Below are 19,065 nucleotides of genomic sequence, written 5' to 3'. Positions count from 1 at the left end.
GAGCGGGGTTCGGGGTAGCGCCATGGCCATAAAGTTATTGTTTTCAACACAGGCTGCCTCCAGTTGTTTCACCACTTCAACTCCCAGCATGCCCTGACAGCCAATAGATCTCAGGGCAAGCTGGGAGTTGTAGTGGAGGCACCCTGTGCAGATGAGCTAAGGGCAGAAGTCAGCCCCCCCCCAGCAGGCATCAGTGACGTTGCACCTGCTGGGGAAGTCTACCTGGTAGTGAACACACTACCAGGTAGACAAAAAGGCCTTTCTCAGATACAACATTTTTTTTTTTTAAGGCAGTAAGGGGGTTAGGGATAGATGGGCAATAGGCAGGAACAGAAAAAAAAAGGGGATGGTGGGAGCTACTCTTTAACCCTACACTGGATATGTACTCTTGTAATTCAACATCGTATCAAACCATCTCAAGGATAGATTTGGTTCTGGGAAATAGGGAAGGGATGAGGATGGTTAGGAAAATTAAATACCATCCTAAAACAGTTTCTGATCATTGCTTAGTAGCCACTGAAATTGATTTGGGTGGATCCGTCTTTTTTGAAATTGATTTGGGTGGACCCGTAATTTAGCAATTAACTCTCATTGGTTATCGCTATTAGATGGGAAGGATCTAATTAAATTACAAATTCAAGAATTTGGGGAACTGAACTATTCCTCCACAAGCATATTGATGGTTTGGGGGTAGCTTGAAGGACTTCTTGAGGGGGGCTACTATTTAGAGAAATTAATATTAAGAGAAGGAAATTCAAGATGAAGGAAAAGGAGTTGATAGAAGGGGTGGAGCGGAGGGAAATTCAGTTTGCGCAGGATCCATCTCAGGCAAATTTAGCTCCGCCCCCTTCCATAGACTTGCATGGAGGGGGTGGGGCATGACATAGTGACGGTCGGGGCTATGACGTCACGAGCTCCTGGTGCCGGCTCCAGCGTTCGGAACAGTTTGTTCCAAACGCTGAGCAGCGGAGTACCCCTTTAAGGTTAATCTTGGTGTAGTTAGGTTATGCTGGGAGGGTAGTGGGTAGATGTAAAGTAGTGTTGATTAGAAGTGTTTATATATTGACCACCTGCATTTGTGTGTATTATGTTCTGATTGCTTATTGCTAGGTACTGGAAAAAAGATTATGCGGGGAGGCCAATAGGTGTAAGACAATGTTGATCAGGTCATTGTGTATAGGATGGCTATCTGTATCTGTCTGTATTAGGTTTTGTTTGTTTATTGTTATGAAAAACAAACGTTATTCAACCTCCTATGTAGCTGCTTCGAAGGGTGAACTACCGTATTTTTCGCCGTATAAGATGCACTTTTTCTTCCCCAAAACTGGGGGGGAAAAGTCGGTGCGTCTTATACGGCGAATACACCCCTATCGCGGCGGTCCCTGCGGCCATCAACGTCCGGGACCCGCGGCTAAAACAGGACATCACCGATCGCGGTGATGCCCTGTATTAACCCTTCAGACGCGGCGATCAAAGCTGACCGCCGCGTCTGAAGGGAAAGTGACACTAACCCGGCTGTTCAGTCGGGCTGTTCGGGACCGCCGCGATTTCACCGCGGCGGTCCCGAACAGCCCGACTGAATAGCCAGGTTAGTGCTGATAGGACACCGGGGGGGACCTTACCTGCCTCCTCGGTGTCTTCTCCGTTCAGGGATCCCCTGTATGGCCGGCGCTCTCCTTCCTCGTCATCACATCGTCGCGTATGTGCGTCGGCGTGCGTAACGACGTGATGGCGGCACCGGAGAGCGAGGAGCGACATCCAGGGCAGCGGTGACGGGTCCAGAGCGTCCGGGACACGTGAGTATTACCTCCTCCTGCAGTGGTCTTCAATCTGCGGACCTCCAGATGTTGCAAAACTACAACTCCCAGCATGCCCGGACAGCCGTTGGCTGTCCGGGCATGCTGGGAGTTGTAGTTTTGCAACATCTGGAGGTCCGCAGGTTGAAGACCACTATTGGGTTCAAAATCTTTATTTTTTTAGATTTTGCCCCTAAAAATTGGGTGCGTCTTATACGCCGGTGCGTCCTATAGGACGAAAAATACGGTAAATCATTGAGAAAGATATATAGAAGCGTAATTAAAGAATCAAGTGCTGTGGTTCAAGAAATGGTTAAAAAGAAATGGGCAAAAGTAAATGTGAGATTTGAGGAGCGAGCGTGGGAGAATATTTGGGCTGCTGCCAAGAAATGCTCCTCAAATAAAAAATTTCAATTTTTACAATTAAGGATTATGCACCAATTGTATTACTCTCCTGTATCTTTGTGGAAGATGAAATGTAGACGTGATCATAATTGGACAAAATGTGGGCAAAGTAGAGCCGATTATGTCCATCTTGTATGGGCATGCCCAGAGGTGACTTTTTTGGGGAAACATTAGGGAACTCCTTGAAAATAAATTCAAATATGAGGCTGCATGGGATATACCGTATTTTTCGCCCTATAGGACGCACCAGCATATAAGACACACCCTATTTTAAAGGTGCAAAATCTAGAAAAATAAGATTCTGAACCCAACAGTGATCTTCAACCTGCGGACCTCCAGATGTTGCAAAACTACAACTTGCAACATCTGGAGGTCCGCAAGTTGAAGACCGCTGGTATAGGAGCTAATACTCACGTGTCCCCGCCGCTCCGGACCCGTCACCGCTGCCCTGGATGTCGCTCCATCGCTGTCGCCGCGTTCCTGTGGTGTTCCCAACGCTTTAGGCGTCTTCTTCCCCGGGATCCATGCTCTCCGTCGCCGTCATCACGTCGCTACGCACGCCGCTCCTATTGGATGACGGGACGACGTGCGCGACGACGTCGAAGGAGAGCGCCGGCCATGCGGGGGATCCCGACACGGAGCAGACACCGAGGAGGCAGGTAAGGTCCCTCCCGGTGTTCTGTAAGTTGTTCGGGACGCCGCGATTTCCCCGCGGCGGTCCCGAACAGCCCGACTGAACAGCCGGGTTAGTGTCACTTTCGCTTCAGACGCAGCAGTCAGCTTTGATCGCCGCGTCTGAAGGGTTAATACAGGGCATCACCGCGATCGGTGATGTCCTGTATTAGCCGTGGGTCCCGGCAGTTGACGGCCGCAGGGACCGCCGCGATAGGTGTGTGTATTCGCCGTATAAGATGCACCAACTTTTCCCCCCCAGTTTTGGGGAAGAAAAAGTGCATCTTATATGGCGAAAAATACGGTAAATTCAGTGGTGCGCGGGTATGATTTAGAGATGGGCATGCTGAAAAAATGTAACGGACACTGTCAGATACAAAAACTTTTGATATGTTGTAAAGCATGTATAACCAATAGGTTTTGTAATTGCTTTCATTAGAAAATTTTCAGTATTTCATACTGAAAGAGCCAGTCAAACAACTGCCCCCCCTGCCTGCCTGGACACATACTAGTCCTGCTGTGTCCATGCGTCATCACCTATGTCATGGACACACTTCCTTGATTGACAGCTGTGAGTGCAGGGCTCAGACCTGGAGGAAAAATCCTCCCACTGTCATCTTGTGTCCCGCTACTGTCAGTGAGGACAAGCTGGGAGTTGTAGTTTTGCTAATGCTAGGGGAGATGTGGGCAGACAGCATACTGAGGGAGGGAAAAATTTGCAGCGAAAAACGCAGCAAAATGAGTGTATCCTTATACTTTAACCCCTTAACGACCAAGGACGTAAATGTACGTCCTGCTGCGGCGGTATTTCACACACCAGGACATACATTTACGTCCTGTACATGACCGCAAGCATTGGAGCGATGCTCGGGTCATGAAGGGCAGGTCCCGGCTGCTGATAGCAGCCAGGGACCCGCCGGTAATGGCCGACATTCGCGATCGCGCGGATGTCCGACATTAAACCCTCAGATGCCGTGATCAATACAGATCACAGCCTCTGCGCCAGTGCGGCTTCAGGTTTATCTGATCTGATCGCCTGCGGCACGATGTCATTACAAAGGACAACTGGTCGTGCAAAAAACAAGCCTGTACTAGTCTGTAGATGAAAATATAAAAGCGTTACGATTTTTAGAAGGCGAGGAGGAAAAAATGAAAATGCAAAAATAAAATTGGCTTGGTTCTTAAAGGGGTACTCCACTGGAAAAAAAAAATTCTTAAATCAACTGGTGCCAGAAAGATTTGTAAATTATGCATCCAAGAGATAAAAAATGAGGATGGCACTCACCAGGCTTCTGCTGTAAAACGTTGTACAAGCCTGGTGAGTGCCATCCTCATTTTTTATCTCTTGGAAGCATTGTATGGAAGCGATTTGTGCTATCTAGGATAGAGCACCACCTGAACTGCATCACATAAACAGATCTATTTGTATGTAGTGCCAGATAATCTGCATCTCACTTTGCACATATTTGTAAATTACTTCTATTAAAAAATCTTAATCCTTCCAGTAGTTATCAGCTGCTGTATGCTCCACAGGAAGTTGTTTTCTTTTCGAAAACATGACCACAGTGCTCTCTGCTGACACCTCTGTCCATTTTAGGAACTGTCCAGAGTAGGAGCAAATCCCCATAGAAAACCTCTCCTGCTCTGGACAGTTCCTAAAATGGACAGAGATGTCAACAGAGAGAACTGGGGTCAGGCAGAAAGGAAATTCAAAAAGAAAAGAACTTCCTGTGGATCATAACAGCAGCTGATAAATACTGGAGTCATTTATAAATCTGTTTAACTTTCTGGCCCCAGTTGATTTAAAAAAAAAAAGTTCTCTAGTGGAGTACCCCTTTAAGGTCAAAATGGGTTAAAGAAAATGTCACCTGATCATTATGCCACTTTTCGCTATTTCGATTCATTGCACCATAATAAATATGCATATGCAAATGACATTGTACATCCGCCCACCAACTACTGTAACTACGCCTGCTTATAAATAATACTAGGCCTCTACTTCGGTGACGTACTATTATCTCTCTGTGTAATCTCATGCTTGCACAGTAACATTCGACACGGCAGCCCAGCATTGTTACTGCGCAAGCCAACTTCGGCAGGTGCACCCGGAAGTGAAGACCACAGTGGTTTCATACCATGACCATCCTTCTCATAGTAAATGCCAAAGTTGCGATTGCGCAGTAATAATGCCGCGCTGCATGTAAGCGCGAGATTACAGAGTAAGATAGAAGTACGCCGGTAAGGAAAGACCTATAGATATTTATAAGCAGGCAGCGTTACAGTAGCTGTCGGGCGGGTGCAGAGGTGCAGGGTAACGCCCCCAGTACACCAAACAATGTAATTTGCATAATTATATTTAAAGGGGTACTCCTCTGGAAAACATTTTTTATTTTTTATTTTTTATCAACTGGTGCCAAAAAGTTAAATAGATTTGTAAATGACTTCTATTTAAAAATCTTAATCCTTCCAGTACTTATCAGCTGCTTTTTGCTCCACAGGAAGTTCTTTTCTTTTCGGATTACCTTTCTGTCTGACCACAGTGCTCTCTGCTGACACCTCTGTCCATGTTAGGAACTGTCCAGAGCAGGATAGGTTTGCTATGGGGATTTGCTCCTACTCTGGAAAGTTCCTAAAATGGACAGAGGTGTCAGCAGAGAGCACTGTGGTCAGACAGAAAAGGAAATCCAAAAAGAAAAGGACTTCCTGTGGAGCAAAAAGAAGCTGGTAAGTACTGGAAGGATTAAGATTTTTAAATAGAAGTCATTTACAAATTTGTTTAACTTTCTGGCACCAGTTGATTTAAAAAAAAAAAGTTTCTAATCTTTCAAAAAAATGGCGCAATGGAACAAAATAAGGTGGTATAATGATCAGTATATCAATATAGATCTACCATAGAAGAATGAACACTCACAATGGTCACTGAGCATTTTTATTTCATTTTATTTTCCCCAGATAAAGACTACTCACCGTTTACAGCAACACAGCAGCGACGAGGACATGTCCTCCACTTCTCTGTAACGCCCAGAAGTGGGTAAATCCTTACACTCTGATACAAAAGTGTGAAGCTCAGACTCTGGAAAACCATCTTTTTGGTAATTCTATGAAAGATGAAAGTCGGAATAATTGACTTTTGACAGACCTATGGTCATGGCGGGTGAATGCTGGGCAGGTGATGTACTGTGTCCCCCAGAGCAGTGTTTCCCAACCAGGGTGCCTCCTGATGTTGCAAAACTACAACTCCCAGCATGCCCGGACATCCAAAGGCTGTCCGGGCATGCTGGGAGTTGTAGTTTTGCAACACCTGGAGGCACCCTGGTTGGGAAACACTGCCCCAGAGGAAGGATTGAGCCCTGGTCTACAATACACCGCTGACCGTAGCAATGTTCAGGTAAGCAGAGATTTCACTGATCCAAGCACTTTGTGTACAGTAGGAACAGAATTTACACAATAAAATAGGTAGTAACATAAAAAATGGGAAATTATAGCAAAAAAAATAAAATACTTGTTCTATCATAAAAACAAATATATATATATATATATATATATATATATATATAACAGAATATCATACTGTACTGAACTAAAAGGGGTACTCCGGTGTAAAAAATTTGTTTTAAATCAACTGGTACCAGAAAGTTACAAATAGATTTGTAAATTACTTCTATTTTAAAAATCTTAATCCTTCCAGTACTTATCAGTTGCTGTATAATACAGAGGAAGTTCTTTTCTTTTTTGAATTTCCTTTCTGTCTGACTACAGTGCTCTCTGCTGACACCTCTGTCCAGAGCAGAGCAGGAACAATTCCCCATAGTGAACCTATCCTGCTCTGGACAGTTCCTGACATGGACAGAGGTGTCAGCAGAGAGCACTGTAGTCAGACAGAAAGGAAATTCCAAAAGAAAAGAACTTCCTGTGGAGCATACAGCAGCTGCTAAGTACTGGAAGGATTAAGATTTTTAAATAGAAATAATTTACAAATCTGTTTCACTTTCTGGCACCATTTTAGGAACTGTCCAGGGTAAAAGGAAATCCCCATAGCAAACATATGCTGTTCTGGACAGTTCATAAAATGGACAGAGATGTCAGCAGAGAGCACTGTGGTCATGATGTCAGCAGACAGCTCTGTGTTTCAAAAAGAAAAGAATTTCCACTGTAGTATTCAGCAGCTAATAAGTACAGGAAGGATTACGATTTTTTTAATAGAAGTAATTTACAAATCTGTTTAACTTTCTGGCACCAGTTGATTTAAAAAAAAAAAAAAAAAAAGTTTTTCCCCGGAGTACCCCTTTAACTCCTTTCTATAGAAATCATGGCTTATAAAAAAAAAATAAGAAAGACCACTAGAGGTCCCCATAACATCCAGAACATAATTCTGTCTGGCTGCAGCATCATTTTAGTCCCAGCTGAAGCATTGGCAGGGACAAAGTCCAGTAAGAGAGGGCGGGACTAGCACTCCTCAGTGCTCACTCCTGTCCTGTCTATCAGATGCCTGTCTGAAAACAGAGAGGAGGGGGTTACAGAACAGCCTGCAGTGATTGGATGAAGAGACCCAGCACAGCTGACTCAGGGAGGAAGTGAATGCATAGTGAGTGAGGGCGGGCTCAGTGCTTGCTTCGGACACGCCCCTTTCTGAGCAGTGGATGTCAGAATGAGTGAGCAGCAGAACAGAGGGATTTGTGAGCCAAATACAGAAACTAGACACATAAAAAAGACATGTAAGGAATCTGCATGACCTAGTGAGTAACATAGAAGCATTTTTTTTCCTGTGATATGACAGGTACCCGTTCATCCCCCTAAGAGTAATAATGAGCCCACACACAGTAAATCATGCCCTCCTCCACACAGTACTGGTTCCCCCACTACTCAGTAACAATGCTTCTGTGGGCCCTATTACATGTGGAGATGTGTAATAGGCCCAGCGATAAGCTGGCAATGCAGCGAACACTCACTTGGCAACTAATAGCCTGATTTTTACCTGTCAAAAACTCCTCATCCTGCAGCCACTCATCAATCACCCTGTATAATAGGGTGTGTGCAGCAAACAAATGATCCTGCGATTAATTGTGCTGCCCTGCCCATACCATTTCATTTCTGTATTTACTTTTAGGACAATGTAGTTTTAATGTTATTTATTAATAAAGTGTGTACTGGGGGCTGCCATATGGTTGCCTCTTTGTGGTGTGTCACTTCCCAACACCTACACAGTTGCTTTATGGCAGGCACAGGGCATAAGAAACTTTAGACTGAGAGTGTCTCATAGAAAAGCATTGACTGCTTACTGCACATGTGCATAGCACAGGCTAGGTGAAATGAAAGGGGGAGCAACACCATTTTCTTTAAGTCCCTGAGGAGCAGTGACCTAATAAGAGACATCTAGTCTGTTCATTACCACTGTTCAGACACCAACAAAATGGTGACAGTGGAATTGAAAAAACTACAAAACCCCCTCTCCCCTCTCCTTTAGCACACAGACGATGGAGGAAGGTAGACAGGCGAGGTCTAATTTGCAGCAGCCAGACAAGTTGCTCGCTTTCACCAGATTCTTCATGTTAGCTCCCTCTGCTGGTCAACGGTGGGAGATATGGCAAGTTATTATTACATTTTTCATATTTTGTGACAAGTATTTTTTTTTTTAAGATTTCCAAAAATCTAAAAAAAAAAATTTTAAAAATTATTTAACCTCTAAAAAAAATTATAATCACATTTGGTGACACATTCCCTTTAAGAGACCCTTCTAACAAGTAAGAGCTGTCCAAAGTCACCCACCTTTATTGTATCATAGGTGTCAGTGATGAGGGCAATAAACAGACTCAGGACCATGTAAATGAACAGACTGATGAAGGAGTAGAGATAAACCCGGCTGAACAACCAGACCAAGTAACTTTTCTGTTGCATGATGGAAAACGTCGTGAACATATCGTCTCCGTTTATGAGGGAGAACAGACATTCGGACACCACGTTCAGGGACCTGAACTGAGGAAAAAGAAGCACAAACGTCACCAGAGAGCCAAGTAAGGCTGGGTTCACACTACGATTTGTAACTACGGTTCCCGTATACGGCTGGGAGGAGGGGTGGGCGGGGCTTAATCACGGCGCCCGCACTCAGCCGTATAGGGGAACAGTATTTAATTCATGTCTATGAGCCGACCGGAGTGAACCGCAGCCTCCGGTCGGCTGCATTTTCGGCCGTATCCGGTTTCCCGACCGCGTAGGGAAACCGCATACGGCCAAAAAAGCAGCGGAGGCTGCGGTTCACTCCGGTCGGCTCATAGACATGCATTAAATACGGTTCCCCTATACGGCTGAGTGCGAGCGCCGCGATTAAGCCCTGCCCCCCTCCTATACGGGAACCGTAGTTACAAATCGTAGTGTGAACCCAGCCTAAGGGATAGCCAAAGGCTGGCATGCCATGCCGGTAAGTTACCTTGATGTGATACGGTCCCAGGACAATCCAACCACAGAAGCAGTAGCCCAGATAGATCATGGCGGCGCAGCAACAGAAGCGAATGACATTAGGAAGCGCCGCCCTCAGAGTCAGGATAAGGATCTGGAGAACATGAAGGGATTATTTGAAAGGCTTCTTAAACAATGAACCTAACTGCAATGTAAAAGCATTCTGATACTTAAAGGGGTACTCCGGTGGAAAACTTTTTTTTTTTTTTAAATCAACTGATGCCAGAAAGTTAAAAAGATTTGAAAATTACTTCAATTAAAATACTTAATCCTTCCAGTACTTATTAGCGGCTGTATACTACAGAGGAAATTCTTTTCTTTAGGGATTTCTTTTCTGTCATGACCACAGTGCTCTCTGCTGACACCTCTGTCCATTTTAGGAACTGTCCAGAGCAGCATATGTTTGCTATGGGGATTTTCTACTGCTCATACATATTAATTTGTTCTATATTACATTCCAAAGTCATTGTTGAAATGTTCCTTTTGTTTAATTCTTTGAAAAAAAAACAATAAAAATCACATTAAACGGGATTTTCTCCTGCTCTGGACAGTTCCTGACATGGACAGAGGTGTCAGCAGAGAGCACTGTGGTCAGACAGAAAGAAATGCAAAAGGAAAAGAATTTCATCTGTAGTATACAGCAGCTGATAAGTGCTGGAAGGATGTAGATTTTTTTTTTTATAGAAGTAATTTACAAATCTGTTTAACTTCAGCTGGGCATCAGTTGATTTAAAAAATAAAATAAAAAAATTCCACCGGAGTACCCCTTTAAGTAATATCACTTGAAAAACAGCACCACTCTAGTCTATTGGCCATTGTTTCCCAACCAGAGAGCCTTCAGCTGTTGCAAAACGACAACTCCCAGCATGCCCGGACAGCCATTGGCTGTCCGGGCATGCTGGGAGTTGTCGTTTTGCAACAGCTGGAGGCAACCTGGTTGGGGAAACACTGCTATAGGCTGCGTGTGATATTTCAGATCAGCCACATTCACATAAAATACTGCTGATGATATGTTCGGCTAATCTATATGATAAATCATTACATTCCACCTATTTACACCAAAGTATTTTCTGTATAACCTATGGTCCCAAGGTGGGTATATCCTTCCATTACATTCATATGCACTAATAGGGTATAAAGAAAGCAGTCATTGTTTCCCAACCAGTGTGCCTCCAGCTGTTGCAAAACTACAACTCCCAGCATGCCCAGACATCCGAAGGCACACTGGTCGGGAAGCACTGATCTATACTCTAAGGCAGTGAAGCCCAAGGCTGCTGTATTTCGTAGCAAAATAAAGTTTCCAGCTATAGACTGTAATGGCACTTTGGTAAATCTAAATAAGATTATGGTAACATTGCCTGGAAAGCTTTCTGCTTATATGTATTATTCATTAGCTGAGTACCTGGCATATCCTGTCCTCATATCCCAACCTCAAAGCCTGTCCTCATATCCCATCCTTATATCTCCTTCCAATATCCCGTCCTAATATCCCATCCTTATATCTCCTTCCAATATCCTGTCCTAATATCCCATCCTTATATCTCCTTCCAATATCCTGTCCTAATATCCCATCCTTATATCTCCTTCTCATATCCCTATCTCATATCCTGTCCTCATATCCCATCCTCATATCCCATCCTTATATCTCCTTCCAATATCCCGGCCTCATATCCCAACCTCATATCCCAACCTCATATCCCATCCTTATGTCTCCTTCCAATATCCTGGCCTCATATCCATCCTTATCTCTCCTTCCAATATCTCATCCTCATATCCCATCCTTATATCACCTTCTCATATCCCAATCTCATATCCCATCCTCATATCCCAACCTCATATCCCATCCTTATATCTCCTTCCAATATCCTGTCCTAATATCCCATCCTTATATCTCCTTCCAATATCCTGTCCTAATATCCCATCCTTATATCACCTTCTCATATCCCAATCTCATATCCCGTCCTCATATCCATCCTTATCTCTCCTTCCAATATCTCATCCTCATATCCCATCCTTATATCACCTTCTCATATCCCAATCTCATATCCCATCCTCATATCCCAACCTCATATCCCATCCTTATATCTCCTTCCAATATCCTGTCCTCATATCCCATCCTTATATCTCCTTCCAATATCTCATCCTCATATCCCGTCCTCATATCTCCTTCCAATATCCCGTCCTAATATCCCATCCTTATATCTCCTTCCAATATCCCGTCCTCATATCCCATCCTTATATCTCCTTCCAATATCTCATCCTCATATCCCATCCTTATATCTCCTTCCAATATCACATCCTCATATCCCATCCTTATATCTCCTTCCAATATCCCGTCCTCATATCCCATCCTTATATCTCCTTCCAATATCTCGTCCTAATATCCCATCCTTATATCTCCTTCCAATATCCCAGCCTCATATCCCATCCTTATATCTCCTTCCAATATCCTGTCCTCATATCCCATCCTTATATCTCCTTCTCATATCCCTATCTCATATCCCATCCTCATATCCCAACCTCATATCCCATCCTTATGTCTCCTTCCAATATCCTGGCCTCGTATCCGATCCTTATATCTCCTTCCAATATGCCGTCCTCATATCCCATCCTTATATCTCCTTTCAATATCCTGTCCTCATATCCCATCCTTATATCTCCTTCCAATATCACAGCCTCATAGCCCATCCTTATATCCCCTTCTCATATCCCAATCTCATATCCCGTCCTCATATCCCAACCTCATATCCCATCCTTATATCTCCTTCCAATATCACATCCTCATATCCCATCCTTATATCTCCTTCCAATATCCCGTCCTCATATCCCATCCTTATATCTCCTTCTAATATCACAGCCTCATAGCCCATCCTTATATCCCCTTCTCATATCCCAATCTCATATCCCGTCCTCATATCCCATCCTCATATCTCCTTCCAATATCCCGTCCTCATATCCCATCCTTATATCTCCTTCCAATATCCTGTCCTAATATCCCATCCTTATATCTCCTTCCAATATCCCGTCCACATATCCCATCCTTATATCTCCTTCCAATATCTTGTCCTCATATCCATCCTTATATCTCTTTCCAATATCTCATCCTCATATCCCATCCTTATATCCCCTTCTCATATCCCAAACTCATATCCCGTCCTCATATCCCAACCTCATATCGCATCCTTATATCTCCTTCCAATATCCTGTCCTCATATCCCATCCTTATATTCCATCCTTCCCATATCCCGACTTCATATCCTGTCCTTATATCCCTACCTCAAAAACCCAAACCTCATATCCCGATCTCATATTCCAACCCCCGCACTAACTATTCTCTGCTCAAGCCTTTAGGAAGTAAAACTGAAAGATGAACAGATACATTGAGTTTGATATATATATATATATATATATACACGTTGCTTTTAACTTTGGGTGAATAAAACCATTTTTACACCGGATCGCTGGAGTGCCGCCATGTCTTTTTGGGGATTGCATTGTTTGGGACTTATTGGAAAAGTCTATCACAGGAATGAGCACCCGCCTGGATCCTGGGATATAAAATCCTACACAGTACCACTCTTACATCTCTATTATATATGCGTATATACCAATGCGTATATACCGTATATAGCACAACCAAATGTAAAAAATTAATAGGTGCAGGCGGCCAACGTTGAACATGGGTTACATAAATCCAATTTTGGCATTTTTTCACTACTTTTGGAGTGCTGCGTTGATTTTTGTATATATATATTTATTTATTTAGAAAACGGAATCCCTATATCCTACACCCAGAATCCCTATAACCAAAAGAGCTGTGTACAGGAGCAGGGACTCCTTGGGCTTTCTGCTACTGTAAAGTAGTGAGCGGTGATGTATACAATATGCATTGACACTCCCTTTACATTTGCCCCTGCTCCAGGCATGGTGAATGTACACTTACTATAATTAGCCATGATGCATACGGTACTGTCTGCATTGCTGCTCACTACATCTACAGTTTCTCTGTTAGGCTCGGATGCCATTGTGAATGTACATTGAGAAGTGATGCATATAATACTGTATGGACTGCCGCCCAGAACAGTAAGTGCAGTGCAATCGACCCAGCAAATTTTAAGGAAGCAACTATGAATACAGTGCTGTATGGGTGGCCGCTCAATACTGTACAGTAGTGGGGTGTCTTAGTAGGGTATCTGAGGATAGATAGGAGTCCCTGCTGCTGACCCTATAGTATTACAAATCTGCAGTTGTGAATTTTGCTGCAGATCCGCAGTATATCCACAACAAATCTGCAACAACTGCTAGTCAGCTCTTACATTGTATTTCCGGAAAAATCCTAAATAGCGGATGACGCCAAGCCAGACCAACATGGTAGCTGTTCCCAGGAGAATACTGCACACATCATAACTAGTCAGACTCTGTTGAAGAAAGAGAAATACTCATTACTAATCAACATACACGTCACCTAATGCACTGTTTCCCAACCATTGTTTCTCCAGCACTAGGGAAACAGCTGGAGGCACCCTGGTTGGGAAACACTTCACCTGATATATCACAATCTCAAATATTAATTTTAGATAGGACAAATAAGGCTCCAAAGGACATAGGATTAAACCACCTACCTGCAGTCAGGGGCGGAGCTATAAGGGGTGCAGAGGTAGCAGTCACACTGGGCCCCTGGTGCCTATGGGGGCCCCAAAGCACATCTGCCCCAGTATTATAATTGACACATAGGGGCCCAGTGGCTGCAAGTTATGCCCCTGCCTGCAATGGTAGTGCTAAGGATAGGCTCCGCATAATAACATTTCTTTAATGTGAAGATTAATAATGTTGCATTCACATCGTCCATCTAGTTTATCCAATTTTAAACTTTAAAAATAACATGGAATCGTATATCTAGACGTTTCTATTGACAAATCATATCCAACACATGCACCCATTGTGGTCCATTACAATTTATTTTACACATGCGCCGTACCTTCGAAATAGTCTAGAAAGACTGAGAAACGTAAAAATGGATACAATTTCTTTTAAATAAAATTGATAAAAATGGATATACAATTTTTAAACGCATCCAATTTTATTTTTTAACATACGACACCATGCGTTTTTAAACCATCCTTTTTTTTTCGTGACATGAATGAAGCCTTAGGGTACAGTCACATGAGTGGATCCCCAGTGCGGATCCGCCGCTGAAGGACTGCTGTATGCTGCCTTTACATGTGCCTGCTCAAAGCGGCAATCCGCCGCTACGACAGACACACTGCGATGTGCGAGTTGCCGTGCGCATGCGTTGATCCTCTGGGATCTTTGAATTCACTGGAACAAAATTTTTAATTTTAAAGGGGTACTCCGGTGGGAAAAAAAATTTTTTAAAATCAACTGGTGCCAGAAAGCTAAACAGATTTGTAAATTACTTCTATTTAAAAATCTTAACCCTTCCAGTACTTATCAGCTCCACAGGAAGTTCTTTTCTTTTTGAATTTCTTTTCTGTCTGACCACAGTGTTCTCTGCTGAAACCTCTGTCCATGTCAGGGACTGTCCAGAGCAGGATAGGTTTGCTATGGGGATTTGTTTGTACTCTGGACAGTTCCTGATATGGACAGAGGTGTCAGCAGAGAGCACTGTGGTCAGACAGAAAAGAAATTCAAAAGGAAAATAAATTCCTCTGTAGTATACAGCAGCTGATAAGTACTGGAAGGATTAAGATTTTTAAATAGAAGTCATTTACAAATCTGTTTAACTTTCTGGCACCAGTTGATTTAAAAAAATATGTTTTCCGGAGTACCCCTTTAAGGTAAAAAAAAAATAAACAAGTGGAAACCTAGTCTAATCGAAACTAAAATGGAAAACTCTTGTTATGCTGGGTGATGGAACAATAGAGAGAATTAAGTATAATGGTAAGAGACAGGATGAGACTGCAGAGCAGGTGGTAGAAGGAGATCGTTCTGGTAATGGATGCTTTGTATAGTTAATAGAGCAGGAGATACAGGGGGAAGAGTACAAAAAGGATAATGACATCTAATAGAGCCAGTCATGCAGCGAATCCTGGTGATAATGTCGGTCATTAAAAGTAATCGAGGGACCGATTGTTCCATCACATAAGCACAACATGTGCAGAATGTGCTGCCCACCTGAAACGGCGAAAGAATGGATCTGCGGATAAATAGGAGAAAGAACATTCTGCAATTTTAGACGAGCATTTACAAGAAGAGAAGAAATACTTCTTTGTAGGGTTTGATTATAGGAAAACTGGACTAGACGCCACAATGGTTGCACAATAGTGTCTTTTCCCCCAACCTTATGGTGAACTATGGGGGTCATTTAGTGAGTTCTGTTGCACCCACTGCGTCTTCTTATAGTGGACTTTATTTAACCTATTCCCTTCGAAGCAATAGGACTCATTCACATTGCCATTGGCTTCTTTACACCGAGCTCCATCGGCAAATTCAGTGTAACGACAGGAGTTTAAAGGGGTACTCCGCTGCCCCAGCGTTCGGAACATTTTGATCTGAATGCTAAGAGCGGGCGGTAGGGGTCGTGATGTCACGGCCACACCCCTCATGATGTCACACCACGCCCCCTCGATGCAAGTCTATAGGAAGGGGCGTTACGGTTGCCATGCCCCCCCTCCCACAGACTTGCATTGAGGGGATGTGACGTGACGTCAAAAGGGGGCGTGGTCGTGACATCATGACCCCCGTCGCCTGTACACAGTTTTTTAAATAACGCCGGGTGCTGCACAGAAATCGCTGAGGTCCCATCGGCGGAACCCCTGCATTCAGACCTTTGGATAGGGGATAAGATGTCTAGGGGTGGAGTACCCCTTTAAAAGTGCATACACTATTTTTTTTCTCCGGTAAACTTACCCGATCCACAATGGTTCAAGTCAATGGGACCCAGTGGAGTCAGTTGTGCTTCGATTAGTTTGGGGCCATAAAAAAAGAGCTGAACGAACCCAGAACAGGACGGAGCACAACGGCAATGTGAACCTAGCCTTGCAGGCTTTAAATGGTATTCCAGGAAAAAACTTTATTTTTATATATTAACTGGCTCCAGAAAGTTAAACAGATTTGTAAATTACTTCTATTAAAAAATCTTAATCCTTTCAATAATTATCAGCTACTGAAGTTGAGTTGTTCTTTTCTGTCTAACAACAGTGCTCTCTGCTGACATCTCTGCTTGTCTCGGGAACTGCACAGAGTAGAAGAGGTTTGCTATGAGGATTTGCTTCTAAACTGGGCGGTTCCTGAGACACGTGTCATCAGAGAGAACTAGACAGAAAAAGAACAGCTCAACTTCAGCAGCTCATAAGTACTGAAAGGATTAAGATTTTTTAATAGAAGTCATTTACAAATCTGTTTAACTTTCTGGAGCCAGTTGATATATATAAAAAAGTTTTTTCCTGGATAACCCCTTTAAGGGGCTTTTTTCAACTGAGACATGACAGGACAGATGATAACTAGCTGATCGCAGGAGGTTGGGTGTTATCTGGTTATAACTGAGAATTCTCTATGGAAGCCGCAGAAACCACAGGTAGCTCCCATAGAGAATAAAAGGAGCAGTGGCGCAAATACGCGACCCAATGCCCTAATCTAACCAGAGACTGGGGTTCTTGAAATCGCAGGGGTCCCCAGTGGTGAGACCTCCACCATCAGATAGTTATCTACAGGATAAGAGATTACTTAGGGGAAAAAAAAATCTTTCTTTTTTTTACAGCCGATTCCGAAAGTCGTTACCTTTTTCATTTTCCCGTCGACATAGCTACGCAAATGCTTCTTGTTGGTTTATTTTGTTTACAAGTTGTCATTTTTAATAGCAGAATTTTGGGGTTTATATAACTTATTGATTAACTTTTATTAATTAAATGTTTTTATTTTTTTTTGGGTTGGGGGGAAATAACAGGAAAAAAAATTGATTTTGTCATTTTTGTTTTTATTGTTTTACACTAATATCATTGACACTGCAGTGAAAATAACATACATTTTACTATTTTGGCCAAAATAGAAATCCTGGTTCTTCAAAAAAAAAAAAAAAAAAAAATAATAATAATAATAATAATAAAAAATAAATAAATTAATTAATTAATTAATTAATTAATTAAAAAAAATTGTGTCACCACATTTCTAGACCCGTAACTTTTTTTTTTTTTTCCCCATACAAAGCTGTGTAGAGGCAGTGTAATCAATAGTCACTATTAGACTACAGTCAGCCATTGGAGTTAATGGATCTGGCATGGGTACACTGTGGTATATGAAATAGTGCTGCATTGCATGTGAACATGCCCTAGAGCAGTGGTCTTCAACCTGCGGACCTCCAGATGTTGCAAAACTACAGCTCCCAGCATGCCCGGACAGCCGTTGGCTGTCCGGGCATGCTGGGAGTTGTAGTTTTGCAACATCTGGAGGTCCGCAGGTTGGAGACCACTGCCCTAGAGCTTTAGAACAGTGTTTCACAACCAGTGTGCCTCCAGCTGTTGCAAAACTTCAACTCCTAGTTCGGTTGTCCGGGCATGCTGGGAGTTGTAGTTTTGCAACATCTGGAGGTCCGCAGGTTGGAGACCACTGCCCTAGAGCTTTAGAACAGTGTTTCACAACCAGTGTGCCTCCAGCTGTTGCAAAACTTCAACTCCTAGTTCGGTTGTCTGGGCAAGCTGGGAGTTGTAGTTTTGCAACATCTGGAGGTCCGCAGGTTGGAGACCACTGCCCTAGAGCTTTAGAACAGTGTGTCCCAACCAGTGTGCCTCCAGCTGTTGCAAAACTTCAACTCCTAGTTCGGTTGTCCGGGCATGCTGGGAGTTGTAGTTTTGCAACATCTGGAGGTCCGCAGGTTGGAGACCACTGCCCTAGAGCTTTAGAACAGTGTGTCCCAACCAGTGTGCCTCCAGCTGTTGCAAAACTACAACTCCGAGTTCGGCTGTCCGGGCATGCTGGGAGTTGTATTTTTGCAACAGCTGGAGGCAGACTGGTTGGGAAACACTGCCCTAGAGTAATACAGGGTGTACTAGACGTCTCATCCTATACAATCCTTTCTATCAATGTTTTGTGTGTACTGACACTTACCTTTGCCTGGATCTCCATTTTCAGAATGGAACCTACGATGGACAGGATATCGCTCACGATGATTAAGATGTACCAGCCGTTGACAAACTCCATCTTTTCTGACCAGGGCACAGTCTTTGAGAATCGTTGTTGGACATAGGTTACATATTCCTTGGGGTAATAAAGATACAGAGGTAAGTTTAAAGGGGTTATGCAGGAAAAAACTTTTTTTATATATATATATCAACTGGCTCCAGAAAGTTAAACAGATTTGTAAATTACTTCTATTAAAAAATCTTAATCCTTTCAGTACTTATGAGCTTCTGAAGTTGAGGTTGTTCTTTTCTGTCTACGTGTTCTCTGATGACACGTGTCTCGGGAACCACCCAGTTTAGAAGCAAATCCCCATAGCAAACCTCTTCTAAACTGGGCGGTTCCTGAGACACGTGTCATCAGAGAGCACTTAGACAGAAAAGAACAACTCAACTTCAGAAGCTCATAAGTACTGAAAGGATTAAAGGGGTTATCCAGGAAAAAACTTTGTTTTATATATCAACTGGCTCCAGAAAGTTAAACAGATTTGTAAATTACTTCTATTAAAAAATCTTAATCCTTTCAGTACTTATGAGGTTCTGAAGTTGAGGTTGTTCTTTTCTGTCTAAGTGCTCTCTGATGACACGTGTCTCGGGAACCGCCC

At 43.1% G+C, this 19,065-nt stretch overlaps 1 protein-coding gene across 4 annotated transcripts in view; it reads right to left on the bottom strand.

The window, feature by feature from the left end:
* Positions 1-19,065, bottom strand: part of MCOLN3 (mucolipin TRP cation channel 3) — a 66,785-nt gene that overhangs the window by 2,704 nt on the left and 45,016 nt on the right. For 3 of the 4 annotated variants that reach the window (XM_056532519.1, XM_056532520.1, XM_056532518.1), the window contains exons 9-13: positions 18,390-18,539; positions 13,643-13,744; positions 9,298-9,420; positions 8,640-8,846; positions 5,841-5,971 (exon numbers count right to left, since the gene is read on the bottom strand). In XM_056532519.1, the coding sequence (XP_056388494.1) occupies positions 5,841-5,971; positions 8,640-8,846; positions 9,298-9,420; positions 13,643-13,744; positions 18,390-18,539 (713 nt within the window). Of the gene's footprint in view, positions 1-5,840; positions 5,972-8,639; positions 8,847-9,297; positions 9,421-13,642; positions 13,745-18,389; positions 18,540-19,065 lie in introns of those variants that run through there. The other variant, XM_056532521.1, reaches the window with a different exon arrangement.

The sequence above is a fragment of the Hyla sarda genome, chromosome 7, assembly GCF_029499605.1.
Source record: "Hyla sarda isolate aHylSar1 chromosome 7, aHylSar1.hap1, whole genome shotgun sequence".
Classification (NCBI taxonomy): Eukaryota; Metazoa; Chordata; class Amphibia; order Anura; family Hylidae; genus Hyla; species Hyla sarda.
This window is presented reverse-complemented; position numbering and strand designations above follow the sequence as displayed.